We start from the raw sequence: 23,990 nt of genomic DNA, 5'->3' as shown, positions 1-23,990 counted from the left end.
ACACGGCTTTAACAGGACAATAAGTGTAGTTTGACTCAACTATATTTTCTTGCTGACTACCACGTTTCTTATGGTGGACCTTAATGTAATTTCTTATTCTAAGATTGGTATGCCTATAATACTAAGTATTGGTACCATATTTCTACAATAAATAATGATTTTATAAGAAAAATATGAAATACTTACAGCTAATATTTAGCCTGATTACAGAACTAGAAAATATAGATGAATACAGTAACAAAAACGTATCAATGCAATTATGAGAAATTAAAAAGGGCACATCAACATATCCTTTCAAAGCACCAGTTTCTACAGTAACCATTTACTTACAAGAAAAAATGTAAGTAAAATAAATTACGTATCTAAAGAAATATGTATAGCATCATGATATACATGTATGTATAGAAACTATTTACAAAATGAAAAAAAATATATTTAACAATGGTACGGTGAATATTTTTCAATAGTTTTTATTAAAAAGCAGACGACACTTCGTCTGCTGAATTTACTGAATTTATCCAATGGACTTGCCCAGCTTTGAATACGGAACAATCCATTCAGATTTTAAGGGATTTCGGTATCAAAATATGAAAATTGATATAACAACAGTATCGAGCCTTGTCAGACTACACGGATGTGTAGGCTGGCCTGATTCTATACTCATGGCAAATGCTTACGACTTACGGTTACAGCAGGTTAAGGATTATACGGTATGGTAATGATTTTGAATACATGGGATCTGCTCCATAGGAGCTTAAAAGTTGCAAAACAAGGTTGTTGACATTATTTACAAACATATGGTAATTTTTTTCAAGTATCGATCTACTTTTATCACAAGATGTTGAATGTTAATTTTCAATTGTTATATAACCAATTACACGTTTTTTCATCTACACTCATATTAAATATAATAATGGCGCTGATAATTTTGTCGTTTAGCCCGATTCTGACTTTAAACATGTATTTAAAAATATTATAGAAAGAACCTTAAATTATTTGTAATTTACTAAAATTGTTATTCTCCCATAAAAAAGTTATAAAGTTCGTCACAATCTCGCCTTTTCAAACTTCCCTTGACTACATTAATATAAGTCTATATTAATCGTCAAATCTTGTGGTAACCTAAGATATCAGTTTTTGATATTAAAAAGTAACACGGTGTTACCATACAAATCTCTCGGTTGTTTTTAACACAAGCCAATGATAATTTAACTTATAAAAAAATGAAAATTATCTCTATAGAACAACTACTAAAAATGTCTGTCGAATTGCTATCTATCAAGTAAGTATGTTTCTTAAAACACAATAAGAACTGAAATAAATGTTACATTGTAACTTCGTTAGATACTATTAATTGCTATTTATAATTGCAGGGGAAATTTAATTTCTCCTTTCAAATATTTTCGTTGACAGAAAACAATAATTGAATACAGTTGTCCAAACAAATACAGTAGCTATACTTATAAACAATTTACAAATACATTCCAAAACAACAACAAAAGAAAGAAAAAACACAAAATAAATTCGAGATTGCAAACCTTTTAACAACATCGGAAGAAACTTAGTTTTAAAACACCATTATTTACCATAGCAATATGTATAATGGAGATTGCTAACCTATGTCAGTTTCTTTCATTGAAAGAACACAATCATAAACCGTCGCTACGATATAACACAAAAATTGCAACCCTTTAGACAAAAGTTGTCCAATCATAGTCCAATGATAGTCAAATATCCACTTACGATCCAATAACAATCTGCACCACGTGCGTTTACCGATTTCACGGTTACGATTAATCTAACGTCAACATAGCATTATACATAACCGTTTAAATTGGCATAGTATAAAGCATTTTTTCTTAAATGTTCTTAAATTTAAGTCCATCTATTTTCCTACTATCAAGATCTTAAAATAAGGTTGTACATTGTAATTGAAAATCTAAAAACTAAGCGCGTGAATCTTACATTCAGTGATGTTATAGATTTATTTTCTTTTAAATCTATTACTCCATCTAATCCGACTTGAGTCCATTCTTTTCCGTTTTATTTCCATCATCATCTTCATCGTCCTCTTTTATACCCTTCAAAGGATAAGCTTCTTCTTCCGGTTCTACATAGTCATCAATCTCTTCTTTAGCCCAGTCCTGAACTTCTCCTACAATGTCCAAATTATTATACATGTTTTTAATTTTTCCTATGCCCTTTACTGTGATAAAATATTTTTTTTTTGTTTTTTTACACCAAATTTTTTTTTTTTATAGATTTTATTTTTATTTTTGGGGTTTTTTTTTGACTTTTAGTTTAGAAAACATTTAAAATTGTTCTAAAACCAAACCCGTCAAAGAAATGTTTTGAAATTTTTGTTTCAAAAAACCCCAAAGGAAGGCCCAATTGGGTTTGTTTGTTACTGTCCAAAATTGTTCTTTCTGCATTGTATAAAAATAAAAAACTATTTTAAATATGGAAGTTTGGGATACAATTTTTATAAAAAGTGGACTTAAATTATGTTTCTGTATGTTTTGGGTTTTTCTGTGTATTTATCAAAAATATTTATTATTATTTTTTTTTCAAAAACGGAAGAAAAATTTTATTTGTTAAAAAATGCAAAAAAAAAACCCTATTTTTTGCTGGAGGGGATAAATTATGCACCTAGCAGTAAGGGCCCCAGCTATATAAAACGCTACCAACCATTCTTCACGAGTTTTCTGTAAGTCAAATAGTTACATATATAAATCCAGGAGTATTTTTTTTTAAAAATATACCAGTCCGACATGAAAATTATTGATACTAAAGAAAAATTTAGTACTTTATAGTATTGAAAAGTAGAGGGTATGAGAAAATCAAAAGAAAAAGGAAAATATGAGCATAACTTTAGAAGTGAAAATGAAATTCTAACAGTTTTAAGCAAACAAGACTTGACATGAATGTGTGTCATAACAAATAAGCAATCTAACTTGGAAAATAATCTAAGCTATGTAAAATAAGTCATTAGAATTTGAAATGAATTTAATGCAAGAATATGTAATCTTTAAAATGTTTTCATCTTTCATCTGGTGAAATCACTGCCAAATAAATGTTATTATCTATTTTCAAACAAGTTTTCATACGACTGCGTAAATTACTGATCTCTATATAAAGAACTGACATTTCAATATGAAATACTTACATTAGGAGTGATCGCACCTACAATATATGGAGCAAGAATACCGGGAACGCTGGCCCCTGTATTTGTAAATCCGAACACAGTTCCTGCATAACGCGGTGCTATGTCACCATGATTTATGAAAAATGAACTAAACTGAAAACCACAGAACGCCATAGACAGTGTAAGGAAAATAACTGCTTCAACTTGATGTTCGCAGTCCATGTAACCGGTGATGACTAAAAATATGCCAGGAATAACTGTGCCTGAAATAAAGTAATGAAATTTTTTTTTATATCATTATACCATATAAAGGCATTTGTTAATCAGTTTTTAAAAAAGTTTCGACAAAGTCAAATGACTTTATTTGGTATGAATATAATCATAAGATATGCAACAATAGTGAAACACCAAAGTGTTATATGACCCATATCAAACTTGGGCTAACATAAATGTATTTCATTGTATTAAGGCATTTTTTTAAAACTTGACTTAAATGAATTCGACGTAAACGTTCTTGCCAAGTTAAAACATTTTATTTCCAAATTTTTGTTACCTAAAGCACAGCATAATTTCCGAGTCCATTCAATGGTCAGAATTTCTTTTGTAATAAGAACATCAGCAATCTGCCCGCCAATTATAGTAAACATCCAAAATACCAAATACGGTATCATAGAAAAGGCACCGTTCTAAAAATAAACAAAATAGATATTTGGAAATATATGACCATTAAAAAAACAAAAACAAAATCTACAAAGAAAATTAAAAAAATATAAAGAAAAACTAAATATCGTCCAGGGAGCGAAATTGGGAGCTGTTGCAGGTTTGATTTGCTGATCTCTTGTTTATGGACAGCAGTTCTTTTTTTAAATAAACATGTACAGTGCAACTTTGGTAAAACGGCCATCTGTAGAGCAATGGTCTCTTTATATATACAGTGTCAATTCTTCCAACAGTAACACTTCACAATACATTTAATCTTTTTATTTACAGTAACAATTATTTATAGTAACAAATCTAAAAAAACAACCGAAATCGTTTGTCTCCTCAAGATTGTTGCTCTGCAGAAGTTTTGCTATGTCACCATGGAAACTCATCAGAATGCAAAACATTAAATGCATGTATTTATATTTTATATTCAAACTTTTCTAACTTTTGAGAATCTTATCATCCGTACAAATGTATTAAAAATAAAAATTGTATTTTAATCAAACCTTTAATGATAAGCTTTCCTGTTCAATAAAAATCTGACATTACACCGCTTCTTACGTTATAGACAAAAATGTACCAAGTAACATGCTGGAATCGAAAGTGATTCACCATCGTCGCAAGTATAGAGGTTAGAGTCATGCAACCTGTACATCCATGGAATAGGACCAGACTCTTTACTGTTGCTGGCTCAATTTTTGTATTTTGAGAATAAAATTCCCTAAATTTCAAAATGGACTTTAAATTCAACAACATGGCAAAATCTATTTACACAAATTTCAAGGTTTAATACAATGTTTTTTACATTATCCGATAAAAAATTCATTATGTTACTATTACAGATTAATATAACTTAAGAACTTCCCTTCATGTAAGTGGGATCTGTGTTAAGCAAACATATACGCTCCATAGTTACCACATGCGTTCAGCCAAAAGATGGCCCAAACTGGCCCCTGATGTAAAGTGGCCCTCCCGGGCTTATCTTGTTTCTAAAATAAGAAAATGGTACTTTATAATTTATGAATAAATAATGAAAATGCATTTCAGTTTAGTAACATTCGTAGTAATTAGTATTTATACTATTAATATCATATTAAGAAACGGCAACAGCATTTCTTTCAATATTTTTTCACACAAAAATAACATTTTATAGGGTGCGTGTTTTGCAGGGGGTGCTACTCTTGAAGTATCAATGACTAGTATATCAAGTAGTTGTTTCCCTTTATAAATAAATTTCAGGAAGGTTGTTGTTTTTGTTGCACAGACAAGCAGACAGATATATTGTAATCACAAATATCCTGTTTACATAACACTACAACAATCGAATGGACACTTTGGAACGAGCACGCGTACATCGTATAAGTATAATATGTTAATAAAGTCACGTAAAATGTCTAGCCTAGGAAAAATAGTCTGGCGTCAAAATCAATAAATAAAATTTGTCTTGGAAGATTGGAGACTGTCGGAGAAAATTCAGAATGGTTATTAGAATAGAGAACTTCTTGACGCAAGAGGACCGCAAAATGACCAATAATCTAATGTCAATTTGAAACACTTATTTTATCTCAGAGAAGCAGATCTGATTTTTATTAACACGCATAAAGTTGTTGACGTCTGTACGCCCCCATACATGTAAATTTAATTGGACACAAAACTGATTCAAATTTTCGTCTGACGCGACGGAAATGGTTGACGGTTTAAAAAAACAACAACAACAGAAAACACTTCACTATCTATTCTGTTGATATTTGCTGAGCATGGGACTAGATTTATGAAATGATTCATGAACAGGTAGGTCACATGGTACACGTTTACAATTAAAGGTAATTGGGCGTAATTGCTTGTTATACCTTTTTTGTAAATTTCACGCTGACAATACACAATTTTCTTCATATTATGTCACATAACATTACATATTTTTTGTAACTTTGAAAACTGCAAGCTATAAAAACGGTATACATGTAGTTTTTTTTGCAAAACGTCAATACAGCATAACAAGTATCGTTTTCAGCATAATATTGATCAATTGTCAATATTGAAAACATTTCAAGGCCAGCGAACATAGCAATATATATATAGTGCGGTTTTATTAAGCATGTCCATGTTTGACAGTGTAAATGCAAGCTACCAGTCCAACAACCCCCTAGCACCGATTTAAACAAAGCATTTTAACATTAAAAGGGTGTTTAATTTATAATTGACAACTCCTAATTTGAATTAGAATTGTCGTCTGTAGATTTCCAAAGTTGAAAATTTTATTTTATGCATCAACTAGTGCATGGCAAAGTCAAACGAGACGGTGCTGGGGTACAGACAGACCTTATACATCTACATATATAATGCTTTTAATAGCATGGTATCCTCACCACCAGTAAAATAAAAGTTACGGATACCTCAATACCATATTCATCTTGTATTAATTTCATTTTAATCTGTCGGTTTTATTTGTTAAAATGTACTCTTTCCCTTCAAAACAGGCAATAAAATTGCGTTCGCCTTCCTAAAACTTAAAACTACCTGGATCTTGTTTATATGGTTTTCGGCCTTGAAAAATAAAATATTGCTTAAACATGCAATTTATTGTATGAACACGCATTTTTTATATTTCATAGGAGAAATTATGCAAAGAGTTTATTGTCCAATTTCGAGACAATTTTTGTCCGGTTACTATGCCCATTAACATGTTATTGCTTTTTTATTGTCACTGATTTTCTATTTTAAGAGTATTGTTTATTTTCTATCACAGACACTGCTGTTCAATGGACATAAAATTATGTACAAAATCACTATTTCTAGCATCTATTTGATGCCAAACTTATAAAAGTCGTGTAACAATGGGGTCTGGGGTTAAAAATACCGCGCAAAGTTAGACTCACAAAATAAATTCCGAAATTTTGTCTCAACACACCCTGGCATATGTACATTATAAATGGATGTTTCATCGAATAATCCATATAATCATATAAATATAAATATGGTTTGTGTGGCCAAGCCATATAACCATTTCGCCAAAACTCTTTCTAACTAAGCTGCATACAGGAAAAGTCATAAGTCTATAGGCTTTGGCATAATGAAATGACCAAATGAGAATGGGATTACGGGATGGAGGAAACATTTGTTAACAAGATAATTATATGACGCATTCAAGAACACAGAACAAATTTATATGCTAAATATCTCTTCTACTGATTTATAGATTGACTGCAAATGGCATTTAAAGTTGAGCACTATTGATTTATATCATTTATTGTTAAGGAGGTCTTTAGAAATAATATATATAACATGAAGTTATGTTATATAAATTAAACAATATATTACAGGGACAGCTTACTGACACATGAGCTTCTTCTAAGTCTTGTTGCAATATAGTCTTAATAATAATATCAAATATGGTCTTAATAATAATATCAAATATGGTCTTAGTAATTATATCAAATATGGTCTTAGTAATTATATCAAATATGGTCTTAGTAGTTATATCAAATATGGTCTTAGTAATAATATCAAATATGGCATTAATACATGTAATTATATCAAAAATGAAATCAAAATGGGATCAACTAGTGCATGCATGTGTACATGTCTTACATAATTCGATTGTTTTAATTTAGACCAACTTTGCATGTTTAACTTTTCTACACAATAAATTGTTACATTTAATTTATGTTACATCCAAGTTGAGTAATGTTTCAACTTAACATCACCATCAATCTGCTACATTATATTAGTATGTAATATAAATCATGGACATTTTAAAACGAAATAACATTCATTTAACGTTCATATAACACAGGTATAACAAAATACAAAAAATACATCTTACGCCCCAATGAATATAAATATTTACTTCGGGCCGACAATGACCTGTATATAGTCTAGAATAATGGATATTTATATTTTTGCCCTAAATCTCGTCTGTTTTAACATTTAAACAATGCGCGTTCTTTGTATCTTAACTTAACAGATACACTTCTGCAACAGGTTAAAATACCCCCACCAAAAAAAAAATGTTTTTTTAGACACGAAAAAAACTTTGGCAAAACTTTATTCGGTGTATCTTTTAACATTTATAACAAACAAAGGTAGGCCAACTGGATTTCCCAATTAAAACTTAAGTAAGTTAAAAAGTTAAAACAAAATACAAACTAAGTTTTTTGGTAGTTACTAGAACTGGAGAAGACATTTTAATATGTCTGAAGAAAGGTTATAACTGTATGAAAAGTTTAAACAGTGAACCTTTATCATAGTTAAAATGACAACTTAATACTGATGCTACTACAAGAATTGAATATCTCTGACCAATGAACTTTTGGCTATCACGTTTTTAAACTTTTCATGACATCGCACAAATTTTAACCCTTAACTAATAGAGATCACTGTAACTTTTGCAAACAGCTTGGTACCAGTCCTGACCAGGAGTTAAATACCAATCGGAACACCACGATAATTATTCGCATTGCTTATCACGAGACTGACGGAAAAAGTCGAACAGTTGCGATTGGTTAAATACGCCAACGTCTTGCCAATGTACCATGCCGATTGACAATCACCCCTTATATTCTTATTTTTTTATTTCGACAAAAATTTGATAAATTTTGAAAAATAATTAAGCAGACGACATTTACATCAGACGACATTTTTTTCGCCAGCATGCAAAACCTTAACAGACCAATGTTTTGTGTCAACTTACTCGCTTTCGAAGTCTTTCCTCGACTGTTTGCCCGTACACACCCAGTGACTGTTCGATGTATTTCCGTTCAATTGGTTTAATTCCTTTCATCTCCCCGGGGCTATCCCGCGCAAAGAACACGTACAGACAACACCATAGCAAACATAGCGTACCTGATGAGGACAGTAATGTATGTATGTAATTACAATACAAAATAAAATAGTGGCGGCATGGCCGAGTGGTTAACACTATAAGGAAGCGCTGGACTGAGGGAGTTGAAACCCTGTCAGGGCCAAGACATTGTGTCCTTAAGCTAGAAACTTTACACTCATTGCTTAGTGCTGGTTGGTTCTAAAAACACATTAGAAAGTGTCTTATTTCGTGTCATCAACGTATGTTCCTATTCAAACGATATCATTAGAGAGAAAACTGTATGAATAGTAAACAATGTATTCTTTTAATTTGACATCGCAGACTTATATTTACATTGCGAACTTATCTTTTTTTTACAATTTGAACATGTTTCAGCTTTATTTAAAACATACACTGCATTTGAAATCTGCTGCATTGTCAATTTGCGAACTATTAGCGTTATTTAAAACATGCATTTATTTGACATCTGCTGCAATATTCACTATATACAAATTGTACATTTTAACCATTAATCTGCAGGATTAGTGTAATGGATTTGCCCTGTTTCGAACTTGGAACAGTCCATTTGAATAATTTATTATCAAAATACACAATCTAAGCAGTATAGAGCCTTGCCAGACAGTACAGGAGTGGAAGCTGGCCTGTCTTTATGATGGTTGAAAATGATAAATATTAATTGAGAGGGATAAAGGGAACCATTAAAAGTCAGCTTTGAGTGATTAAGATTTTGTAATAAAAAAACAGTGATATGCAACTAATAAAATTATCGTTCCTTGTTTTGAAAATGAAGATTATTCAAAATAAAACATGTATGTTACCTGTTACATAAAACACAGACGGCCACCCTCCATCAAAACCATACGCACATAACAGCCCAGCAAATGGGAAGGTCAGGGCGTTTCCTAATTGTGACCCTGAAAGTATAAAAACATTTTTTTAAATATTTTATCAAATTCAGCAGTTTTTACCGGTTTTATTTTCTCGAGATGCAGAAGACGAATTATAGAAATATTTGTTATACAACAAATCTGTCAACCAACTAGGTTTCCTGTCAACATTTGATTAATAAACAGGCTTGTTAATAATGCCAAGTGCATTTTTGTTTCAGTTAGAAGTTTGCAGTTACAAGTTTTTGCTTATATACGCTTCTGTCTTTCGAAAACAACCTTCAATGTTAAAAAAAACAAAGCTATATAGAAAAATGGTTCTGCATATAAGAAAGAATTTTCAGGATATATACATGTAGAATTTGAAGCAGCCGACACTTACTGCCCACTTGAAAGAATTATCAAAATTTAACAAATATGTCCCTTAGATAAAATAAAAATTTGACGATGATTTTCTCCGGTAAATCTTCATTAAATCTGAATTTTGTGTTCTGCTTAAAAACGAGGTTAAGACAAACTTATTATTTTCAAAAAGATAATTTTATCTTTTTCATTGTTATAATATTATATTCGTTATTTCTTTAAAGATTTTAAAAGGGCATGTGCTCTTATAGAGGTCAACAACCGTTGAAAGGTCAATCTGATAAGTCAAATACAGTTCACACAGTCATTCATTAATAAACCATGATTTAGTAGTAAAGACTAGGTCACAACCTATATTCAATGAAATGAAATTGTGTACTTCAAAATAATCTTACCTTTAAGTTTTGTTATATTGTATTTCAGTTCAACATGTCGCTTATATAAGACATGTATTCATAGGTACATTGTTTAATGTATATATTTGATAATGTTAATAAGTGGTTCCGAAATTTTTATGCAAGAATGAATGAATTTATTATTATAAATTCTATGATCAGAAAAGTTATGATGTATAGAAAATAAACAGAATCCTAACATCCGTTTGTTTCTGCATTCTGACATAATGAAATAGCCCAAAAGAAAACTCTAAGAAATAACAACTACATGATGTATTCATATTTCAAATACGACATGTCGCATACCTGTGAAAATATTTTATCTAAAAACGACAATTTAAATAGATAAAATTTAGAACAAAATTGAGAATAATGCATGCTCGGTTTGATTAATCACTGAGCCTTCATACATGTACGTCTCAGTGATAAACGCAAGCAACCCTCCCCCCCCCCCCCCCAGCCTCTAGCACCGGCTCAGGCGAGATTTTACATCGGTGTAAAAAAAACACCACAGTCTTATAAAAAACAAGCAAATTCGTTGAATTTATATCCCCCGCCGAGTACTGGTTATTATTAACACAACAACTGAAGACATAAGGCTATGCAACAGACCGGAACCATTTGATCAACTTTGGCAAGGGACCACCCTAGGATCATTCCTGTAAAGTTTGGTTGCTGTGCAGTCATTTGTTTCTGAGGAGATGTTGTTTAAAGAAATTGCTGACGACGCATGACGACGGACGGTGGGGGATCACAATAGCTCACCTAGATGTAAAAACATCTTAATCTCCAGACTTCATTATTCGTAATTTTAGTGATGTTGATCATTATTCCTGTAAAGTTTGGTTGATTCTAACTCAAGCACTCAAGGATCAAATAACAACATAATGAAACAGTTTTTACTAAGTCAAGGGAAATAACTCTACAAATACTGGATAAATCCACAAGCGAAACCCCAGGAACAAACTAAATATGCTGAGCAACTTTCCAATAAGGTTAAATGACTCTATGTCAAATTCTTTTTGAGTAACATGTGACACAAGTTGAAAATTGCAAAATTTTACTAAGTCAAGGGCAATAACTCTAACATTACTATATAAATCCACACAAAAATACCCACGTGCACAACTACACATGCTGATTAACATTCCTGTAAAGTGTCATGACTTTAGGTCAAATACTTTTTGAGTTACATGTGACACAAGTTGAAAATTGCAAAATTTTACTAAGTCAAGGGCAATAACTCTAAAAAATAGTAAAAATATCCGGACGAAAATACCCAGGTGCACAACTACACATACTGATCAACATTCCTGTAAAGTTTCATGACTCTAGGTCAAACTCTTTTTTTGAGTTACATGCGACACAAGTTGAAAATTACAAAAATTTTACTAAGTCAAGGGCAATAAACTCTAAAAATACTAAAAATATCCAGATGAAAATACCCAGGTACACAACTACACATACTGATCAACATTCCTGTAAAGTTTCATGACTCTAGGTCAAATACTTTTTGAGTTACATGCGACACAAGTTGAAAATTACAAAATTTTACTAAGTCAAGGGCAATAACTCTAAAAATACTAAAAATATCCAGAAGAAAATACCCAGGTGCACAACTTCACATGCTGATGAACATTCCCATAAAGTTTCGTTGAATTCCAGCCATTAGTTGCAGAGAACTACTCCGGAAACGAAATTCGGACGTTTTACTAAGTCAAGGGCAATAACTCTAAAAATACTAAAAATATCCAGACGAAAATACCCAGGTGCACAACTTCACATGCTGATCAACATTCCCATAAAGTTTCGTTGAATTCCAGCCATTAGTTGCAGAGAACTACTCCGGAAACGAAATTCGGACGGACGGATGGACGGACGGACGGACGGAAGGACGGACGGACGGAAGGACGGACGGACGGACGGACGGACAACGCCAAAACTATATCCCCCTCCCGATTCCATCGGCGGGGGATAAAAACATGAAGTACATGCGTGTTCTATTCTTTATTTTTTACTTTTAACTTCAAGTTTTTGCTAATATTCAGAAGGTTATCTCTGCCACTTCACCGCTGCATTAATTTCTAAGGATATGCACTACAGACGCAAATTCCTATTGGTCAGATTATATATGTAACACCACGATATACAATTACCCTTGTCTCCCCCAAGACACAGGGTGTGAAATTGGTTTAAGACAAAGTGCAATGACAAAAAAATAGCAAATTGGCCGGAGACATGAAACGATGACATAAGACAAATTGGTTGGAAACGTAATATATAATGACTAGGGACAAAGCCATTATTTCTCGTTTATGGTACAACCAAGAAAAAATTAACATTAATTGCCTTAAACGCTTTCAGGTGGCCTTAATTAACATCTGTTTGTTAATTTCATCAGTTGACATCATAGATAATTAGCTGTAAACCAGGTGATATAAATAACGAAGTTAATTGACCATAATCGCGTACAAAGTTTTTTTATATTTGTCAAAATCTCGGTAAAAATAGGTCATCATAAGATGGAACATCTCGGCTATTATTCAAAATAATTCCGAGGTTTGACGGAAAGGGCCGAGAGTTGCGGCTCATTTATGCAAATCTATCTTGTAACATACTTCACGGACTAACTGTGTCTGCATTAAAATATATATTTTTGTCTCGTTTGTCTTGCAGATCTGGGATAAATATGGGACAAATGGTTGCAAAGTTGTTGAAAATGGAAATATTTCATAATGATGCAAACCACACATTTGTTATATTTTAATTAAGAACCATTAATGCACTGATAACATTTTAGGAATCTCTGTGGTGCATGTTGACATTACGAGAGGATCAAATAAACAATAGCAACAACATATAATTAATCCATTTCATCCCCAGAAATATATATATATTATGGTAAAATTGTGGTTTTTGACATGATATGTAAGGTACCACAAGTAGCATACTAATTATATTGCAATGAAATATTCTTTCAAAGATACGGAATTTAACGAAAGCCAAAAGAGTTCTTCGTGACTATCACGAAAACCACACTAACTCTGACCGCTTCAGCTTACATTAAGAAATGAAAGAAGAAAAGATTAAGGAACACCTTCACGTTGATCATGCGCTAGATACAATTAAAATTGATGAATGATTTACATTTGCTGCATTACTTTTTTCTTTCGGATGATGGTCGTGATACATTTACATGACGTCATATACAACATGATGCGAGATATTAGTAATCCTAAAGTTTCATGTTGTTCAATTGTTCATCAATCATTCATAATCAAAAGCAATCAATGGAAACAAGTCCCACAAAGGAATGAGCAAGACTGCACATTTTCATTTTTCATACTGCTCAGTTTCCAAATACTAAAACCATTATTTTCAAAATGCTATCCCACTATCAAATTCCCAAAACATTGACATCGTTCCAAGTCAACAATTACCGATGTAAACGTAACAATCAATAAACTAATAACAACAGTTGACAGAAACAAGCCCGACAATTATTATGCGTATCACTGATTTTACAACCGAACACCACTTCAATCAAATGTTGGTAAATTTGCAGGATTCATGAGATTATCAGATGACATTGATCGGGCATTGTCCAATAATAATTTACTAGATGTCTTGACAGTATTATAGTATATTGTTGCTTTTTCGTTGTTGTTGTTTTGTTTTTTTTGTTGTTGTTTTTTCTGCACTTAATTTACTCATTTTAGTATAATTGCGACATAATGCTCCAGAAACAAATAAATTTTACCTACTTCAGACTGGGAAAACATTAGTTTCATTAATAATGTTCAAATAATGGTTTTAAGAGTGTGTTAAGTGCTTATAATTTGAAGAAAATAGCGATGAATGTGAAGTATTTGTCATGAAAGTAGCAAAATGTAAACAATTTAGTATTTTGACTTCCTCATAAGGTACTCAATCACTGTGTCTGTACTAATTGCCAAAAAACAACAGAAGCAAAAGATGTAGCAGGTAAATGACCAATGAGTAACATTTTTGGAAACTATAACATGACACATAAAATAAAGAGACTTGAGGAAATAATAATACATGCTTTTCTGGGACATAATGGGCCTTTAACCTAATGTTAAGCTGTACCGTTAACTTCCTGAACTCGCAGAAAGTTAGATTAATATAAGGGAAACGTGGTCGTAGCAAAATCCTATAGTAAACCTCTAGTCTATAATCGATCAGTCGATTCTCATTTCCAAGTAACTTCAACATAATTACGGAAGTTCAAATGAGCCGTGTCACGACAAAACCAACATAATGGGTTTGCGACCAGCATGGATCCAGACCAGCCTGCGCATCCGCGCAGTCTGCTCAGGATCCATGCTGTTCGCTATCAGTTTCTCTACTTGTTATAGGGTTTGTAAGCGAACAGCATGGATCCATGCTGGTCGCAAACGCATTATGTTGGTTTTGTCATGACACGGCTCATATGTTAAGAGATTAAAAGGAAACAAACGAAATCCTATAAAAAGTGAAAGTGGATAAATCGTTTAACAAGAATAAACAGCAAATACCATGCATGTACGATCATTTAATTCTAAAATTCCCCCGCAATCACCACGCATTTAATTTCCTTATCTGTTGAAGAATAAGTTTAAAAGTTAATTCGGTTTCGCTATGTATCTATAGAAAATGAATATAAAAAAATATGATTTGATCATTGTTGCATCAACTGCCATATATGAGTCAGTAGACCAGTAACCGAAAGTGATTAGCCTTTGGCACTAGTATAGAGACAGACCAGCCTGCCAACCCGTGCAGTTTGACCAAGTTTTATCTTGCTGGCAGCTAATATTTTGTAATTTGTTACTGAAATCCTTTCCAATTCAAATGAACTGTAAAAAATTCAGCAGGTAAGTTCAAACTTGATAAATCATCTCCGAGTATGTATGTATGAGCCGTGCCATGACAAAACCAACATAATGGGTTTGCGACCAGCATGGATCCAGACCAGCCTGCGCATCCGCGCAGTCTGATCAGGATCCATGCTGTTCGCTTACAAACCCTATAGCAAGTAGAGAAACTGATAGCGAACAGCATGGATCCTGATCAGACTGCGCGGATGCGCAGGCTGGTCTGGATCAATGCTGGTCGCAAACCCATTATGTTGGTTTTGTCATGTATTCTAGGCTTAATGAGAGTCCATCCAAGTACTATTTTAAATGATTAAAAACAAATACCGTACCATCTTTAACTTTCTCATTTGTGTTCATAGTTTCGATATGATGTTTTTACATTAAACCAACAATTAATGTTACCTACATGTATATTGTTATATCCGAAAAAAAATCTTAAAGTATATACGTCAGAAAAAGCTAATTTGACTATTGAAGATATGATGTTTTCCGTTTTTCTGTATGACAGTCATCATAGTTACTTATTCTATTTCCGGTGTGAATAATGCGTCAGGAATTGTATTCATGTTCCTTGTTTGCAAAAAAAAAAGAAATAGGAAGTATTGAACACAACAAGCCTACTCATTAATATGGGAAAAAATCTCACGTCTGGAAGAATAAAGAAATACGGCCTTGGTAAACCAAATAAGTAACAATGACAGTGAAATAAACATAATTTTCTCAAAATATAACCCGAGATTCTGTCCGCAATTTTAGCAGAAAATAAACATGACTAAATAGAGGGTATGCGACTAGGAACTGTAAATATTAACCAAAGAACAAAATGATTATGTTTGTATTGTCTTTAAACAATAAAACCAAATCAATAAATGTAGTTTTGCTTCATACAATCAGTAGACGCATGTGTTTTTTTTGTACTTGGCACTAATTATATTGTTATATAATTTATTAATTATGTCGGCATTATGGAAAACTAAGATTATTTAGCTAAGAGTTATTGACACACATGTAATTTATGTTTATGATGACGTGTGAATTATTTTTACATTAAAAATAAACTTTTCAATACAGTTCTAGTATTAGACTTTCACCTAATATTTCATCAATTGTGTTTATTTTAATGTAGATAATTACTTAAAAAAATAGCAAAAGCACCGTGTTAAACAAGTCCACTTCCTGTTATCGCAAGAAAGGTTCAAGTTTAAATATGTAGGTTCCAAAGAAAGGTACAGTGATCGGAAGAAATGGTAAAAAACAATCTGATTAAAATCATCTCTAAATAACGCTCCGCTTTTAGATCTGACCGTGACCAAATACGAAGTCATTTCTGGTGACCATTCACACAGCCAATCAGAAGGCGAAACATAAACGGTCGTCATCAGATCTTCATAAAAAGAAATAAGTATATCTGAACTTTAGTCAGATTGTGGTACAAATAGAATTCAAAAGGGAACAGTGACTAGTATTTTTTCTGGTAACCAAATATACCAAAGTCCCTCTGCTAATAAAGTAAGCTCGAAACTATCATTACACGTAAATATGAAATTGACAGACATACAAATAATTGTAATGTTGAGGCTTTTTTAAATAAAAGAAACACTAAGTTTTTCACCTCCAAATGCGAATCCGACAAGTCTACTTCGTTCATGAGGTGGAGCCCACTTTGCCCACAGTGACTGCATACCTGGGTACATCATTGCCTGTGAAAAAAAGAATCACTTGTCACCATAAAAACTCACTTTTATAATAACTAATTTACTTCAAATTTGTGGATGCATTTCCGCTTCTCAGACATAGTTTAAATCTAAAATATATTTGAATTAAAAGTATTATTTAATGTTAAACGGTTTTCATTGCCATCAAAATAAACGTTTTCAGCTGATCTTATCGCCTTTTATATAATACAACGAAACTGTGTATTAAACTATACAAACAATGTATAAAATATTATTTAAAATGACATTATGCTCATACAAGGGTATTTGGTGAGTGTACAGATGGAAGTTAAATAAGTTTACATTTTGCCACGATTCCTTCCAATTTCATAGTCTACTTCGCATGATAAATAACTCATATGACCCACTGAAATTTCTGTAAATATCCCTCTGAATTTACCTGTAACTTTCAATTTGTGGCGGCCTTTTTATATATTGTATCCTAAATATTTTCCAATAATCACCATTGTAATATTGTTAACAGTTAATCGTTTGACATATATAGTTAATTCAAATAAAATGAGCATAATGTCACTTTAAAAAGGGATTCTACCCATGTGATCAGTGCAGACCAAAATCGGACAAACACATGTGTGCCAACTGATCATGGTCGTGGTCTGCACTTTTTGCTTTACTTTGAAGTTTCCCCCAAAAGAATGAATGGTTAAGTCCATATTAAAAGATGGACAAGCCCATTTCAGAAATTTAGTACGGTAAAGGTTAATATACCTCTCCTACACCTATGAACACTCTTCCAACAAGCAAAAGATATGGACTTCCTCTTGCCAACCATGGTGACAATATGGTCAAAATAGCAACAGGGAACATCCCACATGCCACGGTAATCCTTGGTCCGAATCTGTCGCTAAGAAATCCCGAAGGGATTTGCATGGCGGTGTAACCCCAGAAAAACGCTCCTAGAATAAGTCCCTGAAGTCCTTTCGACCATGCAAATTCTGCATTTAGATCTTTCGATTCAGTTAACAGTTTGCAAACAAGTACATCCGGATCTGCTGTAGTTGATACCGTTGGAACTGTGACGCTTATAACAGTTCCGTTAGTTAACGTAGTATTAACGTATGTGAACGCTGGCGTTTGTGTTGTTGTTGTTGTATTGCTAGACGCGTCGTCTGTTGCTTTGTTCATGCAGACGATAGCTGTACTGAGATTGACACGTACGGAGTACAGGAAGAAGAAACCGATAAAGCATGTCAACGACAGCAACAAACGTTTTGAAGTCCACCATGGTACTGTTAAATAAAATATAGATCTAATAAATGTATATTCTTATTTTGTAAATAAAGTCGCGTGCTCCTACTTATTCACTGAAAAAATAATAATTACATTTTGGAAAGCTTTTAAATATTCAAAATTTTGACAAATTCCTCTAATTAATTGAATTTACTATTTAAAAATTTAATAAAGTAGTTAAGGATGAAATAATATCAAGAAATGTCTAAAAATAAAACCTGAGCTACATGCACATCATATTATCACATAAGCTATATTTTAATCAATATCAGTTATCTTAAAATTTCACTTAAACTTTATGAAGTCATGTAAGAAAATTAAAAAATATCTTAAATGTTTTAACGATTTATAGAAAACACAGTCGCATAAATTTGTTTTCATATATAACTATATGAGGATTGATATTTTTACTTAACAATCTTGATATCTAAGAAAAATGACCCTGCCAATCAATAAGTAAACACACATGAAACAAGAAACATCATCAATGTCTTAAAAGATGAAAAAAGCTTCAAACACAAGTTTAAGAACAAGCACTATATAATCACAACAACATGAAAAAAGACCAAAAACTCTGCGACAGCGTGAAATCACACCAATTACGATTACTCCCCTTAGAAAACTATCGCCATTTGCAATTTCTAAGCGCTGCAAGTTTGTGTTAACATAAATCAAGAAAGTTTGCGAGTAAGAACGTTGAATATTAGAATATTACATTCTCTATGTTACAGTTTATGAGGCCGAGCTGCAAAAAGTAAGTTAAAGATGGCTTAATTTGCATCAGCTAAGAAAATTTTTAGATCCCATCAAAAGTAATCGGTTTTCGCTACTTTCGTTTGAGGAGATTTTGAATTACGCTTACAATGACGTCATCAGAACGTATTGCCAAAACACATTTTTTTCCATTTTATATAGCACTTTTACCTACATGTTTGAAAATCAAAGTACATCCTTATATTATTTAAAAATTAAATATTATTAGACATGAAACAGCAGCTGCAAAAAAAAATCTAAGTCTATTTGAAGTCATTTAGAGTTAGCAAGAACTTACAGCCAGTACCGTTTTCTATATCCGAGTTAAAATCTTCCGAAAACGAGCAGCTTCTTTTAAATCTTAACACATCCATTTATGCATTTTAATAGTATTATCTCATGTACACTTCTATCCTAAATTATCAAAAAACAAAAATTAATTGGCCATGCATTAATTTTCCTTACAATGACTATATATTCTATTTAAAAAAATAAAAGCACACTAAATTTAGATCTACATACGCTATATTACTGATTTTAACAATGCATTTCATACTGTGTGCATACTATCTTTTTAAAAGACTTCACATTAAATACAAATGTAATATTATATAAGGAAGTGCTGTATAAAAGCCCAACTAAGCGAATCACTATTTGTCCAATATGCATTTAACTTCTTGTATCGGTTTTAAAAACGTTTTTTTTATATAAAACATGAAAATAAAATTTAGATTTACTGTTTATTCACTCCTTTGATTTATATATTGTATTGAAAAATTAAATAAAACACATTGCCCAGTAAGGAAGTAAAATTTTCATTATATTTTTATGTACATGTATTCATGTCCCATACCTTCAGTTTATGAAGTCAAATACTATAAGATTTACTTAGATCTAAATATCCAAATTTAGCATCAAAAATAGCATTTTTTTCAAAGATATTAGTATAATAGCATTAAAGAATTATCGTTAGGAAAAAGATATGTTCATTAAATGAGCAATTTTAAAAACAATCGAAGAAGCTCCCCAGAAAGTAGCGGCTTTGTTTGGATATTTTGATAACAAACAATTTTCATAACCAAATTTAATAACCGAATTTAATTACCGGTACAGAAATGTAGAAAGCAAATACATCTAGTTACTGCGTGGAAAAAAAACGAAAAAAATAATAAATGGAAGAAAAGCATTAACAGCACAACAGAAATATAGTCATAATAGAGACATTACATTCCTTGTCCATGGCAACTGTAAATGCAGAAAACATTATTGAATATTATTAATATAAAATGGTGTACCCAAAGCCAAAACTAAGTAATCAAACACATAATATAAATGATACAATCTATTATATGTAAAACATTTTTTCCTGCTTATATTGTTTTAACAATAAAAGCTGTTAACTTCCAAATAACTGCATAGACATTTTGGTGTTTAATTCAGTACCTTCTGACTGGGTAATCAGTATTAGTTCAACATGCTCATTTGGAAGAATAGAACCATCTTCCGCCTTATTTTCGGTCCGATTGTTATTTTCACACACTCCAGTCATTCTCTATAACTTGTTTAAATGACCTTCATCTATAATGCTCTCTTAAACCTGACCTTAACAGTTAGTCTGTGACCGAGTGGTTAAGTTCACTGACTGTACATTGCTTGCCACATACCGTTTAAGGTTCGAACCGCGCCAGTGAGCATGTGAGGAAGCTTACCAGTAAGCTGAAACCTACAGAGTGGTTCTAATCAGGTTCCCGCTCATTCATGAAATGACACGCCGAAGGATGCGTGCTTGATGTCCTCCCCCGCAAGTTAAGCTGGAAAGTCCCTTATGACATTTACAATAATTAGTATGACTTTAAGCCCAACAAAAATAGAAACGACCCTAACTTTGCATTACAGCATATTTTCGGTCTTTATTCAATACGTTACACATTCTTTTTATTATGTTGGGTCGATACAACCATGTTATCTTACCGACAAGGAACATATTTCTCGTAGTTTTGTTGATTCAACAATGCAATCAAATTTCATTTGTCATGACAAGATTTTTTCTTTGTTTTTGGTACAACTATGACATGTTCTATTGACACGGAAGAAGATTTCCATGTTGTGTCGATTATATGCACCACTGTAATCCTCTTGCTCTCTTAAAATAGCAATGGTTTCCCCTTGTTCTGTTAATGCGACACATTAATCATCCCTCCTTCTGTTTCTGCATTTTCCTTTTGACACTGCAATGTTCCCCCTAGTTCTGTTGATGCGACAGTTTACATTTTGCTTTATACATGAAACAACAGTCATCCCTCCTTCTCTTTCTACATCAATGCTTTCGTCTTCTTCTTTCGACACAGCAATGTTAACTATCAGCCCTTGCAGTGTCTGACTTTCTTCTTCTATTGATGCGACACTATTATCTTCACGTTCTTTTGACATTACAATGTCTCACATTGATGTGCCGAAACCATTCTAGACCACGTGATCTTTTAGCTTTCCGAAGTACGATAGAAAGGGCCGGACGAGACGTAATCGGCGAGAGGTGTTCCGAATGATGTGCAAGCACAGGGTTCGATTGCCGGACGGTTCATATCATTTTCGTTGTACTTGATCATAAAATCCTTTCTACAGTCATTCGCACTGTACCTCTGCTCTGTCATGTGCAGAAGTTAACAGAAAGTGTAGGCAAAAAAGTACTGGTAAACTGCTTGACAGCCTGTCCAGGAAGGATGCGGTGGCTAAACTGCTCTGGTATATTCAGTTAGGTTTATTGCCGTGATCTGGTGTGAAAACTACCAACACCACCAAAAAGGATAGTTGTATCATTTGTGTACTTGTGTCCGTATGAACTTCATATAGGACAAGGCCAAGATTTTGTACAGAAGAGAGCATTACATTATGAAGGTCATTTAAACAGGTCATCGGTCAAAACAAGATAATTTATTAAAGGATGTTGTTTTCATCAGCTGTAAGTTAAAACATCGTAAAACAAATGTTTCCACATATACCTAATCTTTTTCCTCACATATTATCCACTTAAGATTGCTGCATTATATCAAAACTTTATTTAAATTTTCATCAAAAGCTGTCTGGTTGCATTTATGTGCTGTATTTGCCGAACTTTATACACACATTCAATTGCTTTTTTTCGCAAAATTAGTATACAAATATAAAAGTTTAAGTTATATTTAAAGTATTTCACGGTTCGGTAAACATATTAATTTAACAAGGTTTGAATACTGCAGACTTAATGATGATGCATATTCAACAAATGCAAATTAAGATGTTTGTTAGATAAGTAGTAATTTAAAATGAGTTTTAGTAATATTTTTTAACTGCAACAAATTTTAATTTGAAATCAACGTTGCACTACATGGCACGTAACACGCAATTTACCTTGTTTTACATAATATGTAAATAATGCGACATACAAATAAAATAATAACAAAATACAAAAAAAAATCAGTTTACTTTTTTAGCTGCATGCCTCCAGATGGGCCAATAAATTTCAAGAAAATGAAACTTTTTTAAAAGATTTTAATTAAAGTAAAAAGATTTAAGATTCAAGTACATGTAATTATTTACAAGTTATAAATGACCAATTTTGCAGTATTTTTCACCATATTTATTCTGCCTTCCTGACACAGTAAGGGCTATTTTTGCACATTTTGACCTCTTTGTGGTAATTTACTTGGATTGTATGTGCCGCTTGCAATGTGTAAATTAAGAACTTTGTTCATTCACAAGTAAATAACATTTAAATACTTTTCCAAAATGTTCATGAAAGATAACCATGAAAATGAATCTGGAGGCGTGCTGCTTTAAAAGTTAGAAATTGGGTAAAACAGCAATAACTTATTATATGTCAGGGACATAACCCTGTTCTTATAACTGTTAAATGAATTCCTTACTCTCTAGGTATTTTTCTCTGGATTAAAACATGATACATGTATTTTCTGTAAACAAATAATGATATCTGCATACAGTCAAACCCCTGCGAAGACCACTCCATAGAAATGATTAAAAGGCAGTTACTAGGCTGCTTCGCCTCTCTGTTAAAATAAGATAATGAATGCTATAATTGTTGCAAATTATAGGAATAGGTGGATCCATGCTCCTTACAAGTTTTATGATAACAGATCTATGTGGGGTTTTTGGAGACTGTCTTGTGCACGGGTTCGACTGTATAATATCTTTTAATTAAAGCACTCAATAACCCTCAGGCCTACCCTTATTAATACGTCTGCATTACCTTGATCGAGGTCCACATCTTCCGCGGTCGGCTTTTCTAAAAACATAGGGAGAGAGTCGGCATGACCAAGACTCAAACTCGGTCGGCGGGAGTAACTTGATATAGAGTCCGACCTCCCTCTCGATCCACTACTCATGCTGCTAATTGTTCTAATTCTCCGAGCGGAGCCTGTGCTACTCTGTCTTTGTAATTCTTTATTTCCACTGGCTTTAACGCGGTCTAGAGGTGTTTTGACGCTCGCTATTGGAGGCTCGGTGGTTTGAACTTTCTTCTCCTCGCCATCAGGCGTTCCTTTCGGAGACACTTGCGGTGATTCCGACATCTTTTTTACCTGCAATGAATTTAATATCAATTATTATATTCTCCGATTTCTATACGCATGCGTGTTGCACACGTGACATTTCTAGTTAGACTTTTCAGCACGTGGTCGATCCAGGTGACATGACTTACAATTATTTTGGCATAAAAACATTTAAATTGCCAAGACTTGCGTATTAGTCTGAGAGATAAATACATACAGGTAATTGACATTAGAGGAAATATCTAAAAGCTTGCTACCATTATAAATCAATATTAAATATGTCCAAAGCCAAATGCAGGAGAAATAAAAATTGCTACTTTTGCAATTAAAATGCCTCCGAAAACTCAAGCAAATTTTATTTTTATTATCATTCATCGTAATTACCACAAAAGTTATGTTCAGATATTAAGGAAAACTGATTACAACAATAAGTGCGTTCTTGTAAAATAATTCAGTTCGAGTTTAAATGCTACAGTAGGCTAGAAATCTACGTCATCAACATTATCTCAAAAGCAAATGTGAAATCTTAA

At 32.5% G+C, this 23,990-nt stretch overlaps 1 protein-coding gene across 1 annotated transcript; it reads right to left on the bottom strand.

Annotated features, from left to right (window-relative positions):
- Window positions 1-825: 825 nt before the first annotated feature.
- On the bottom strand, window positions 826-23,490 carry LOC132739803 (uncharacterized transporter slc-17.2-like). Its single transcript, XM_060727607.1, has 11 exons — window positions 23,160-23,490; window positions 20,144-20,161; window positions 17,642-18,162; window positions 16,810-16,897; window positions 9,491-9,586; window positions 8,537-8,692; window positions 7,439-7,485; window positions 3,699-3,831; window positions 3,167-3,408; window positions 2,648-2,705; window positions 826-2,206 (listed from the first exon to the last, which is right to left on the bottom strand). Exons 1-11 carry the CDS (start codon window positions 23,479-23,481, stop codon window positions 2,013-2,015), a joined length of 1,875 nt encoding a protein of 624 aa, XP_060583590.1. The 5' UTR covers window positions 23,482-23,490; the 3' UTR covers window positions 826-2,012.
- Between the last annotated feature and the right edge of the window lie 500 nt (window positions 23,491-23,990).

The sequence above is a fragment of the Ruditapes philippinarum genome, unplaced genomic scaffold (genome assembly GCF_026571515.1).
Source record: "Ruditapes philippinarum isolate M1 unplaced genomic scaffold, ASM2657151v2 ctg232_1_1_1_1, whole genome shotgun sequence".
NCBI lineage: Eukaryota > Metazoa > Mollusca > Bivalvia > Venerida > Veneridae > Ruditapes > Ruditapes philippinarum.
This window is presented reverse-complemented; position numbering and strand designations above follow the sequence as displayed.

What these genes read in the sequence shown, in the direction of transcription:
- LOC132739803 (XM_060727607.1), bottom strand. Translation starts at nt 23,481, where the DNA reads ATGTCGGAATCACCGCAAGTGTCTCCGAAAGGAACGCCTGATGGCGAG. An exon ending in TGTTCATAGGTGTAGGAGAG is followed by an intron (nt 16,898 to 17,641) that starts GTATATTAACCT and finishes TTTTTTTCACAG; the next exon opens with GCAATGATGTACCCAGGTAT. An exon ending in AAGACTTCGAAAGCGAGTAA is followed by an intron (nt 7,486 to 8,536) that starts GTTGACACAAAA and finishes TTTATTGTGTAG; the next exon opens with AAAAGTTAAACATGCAAAGT.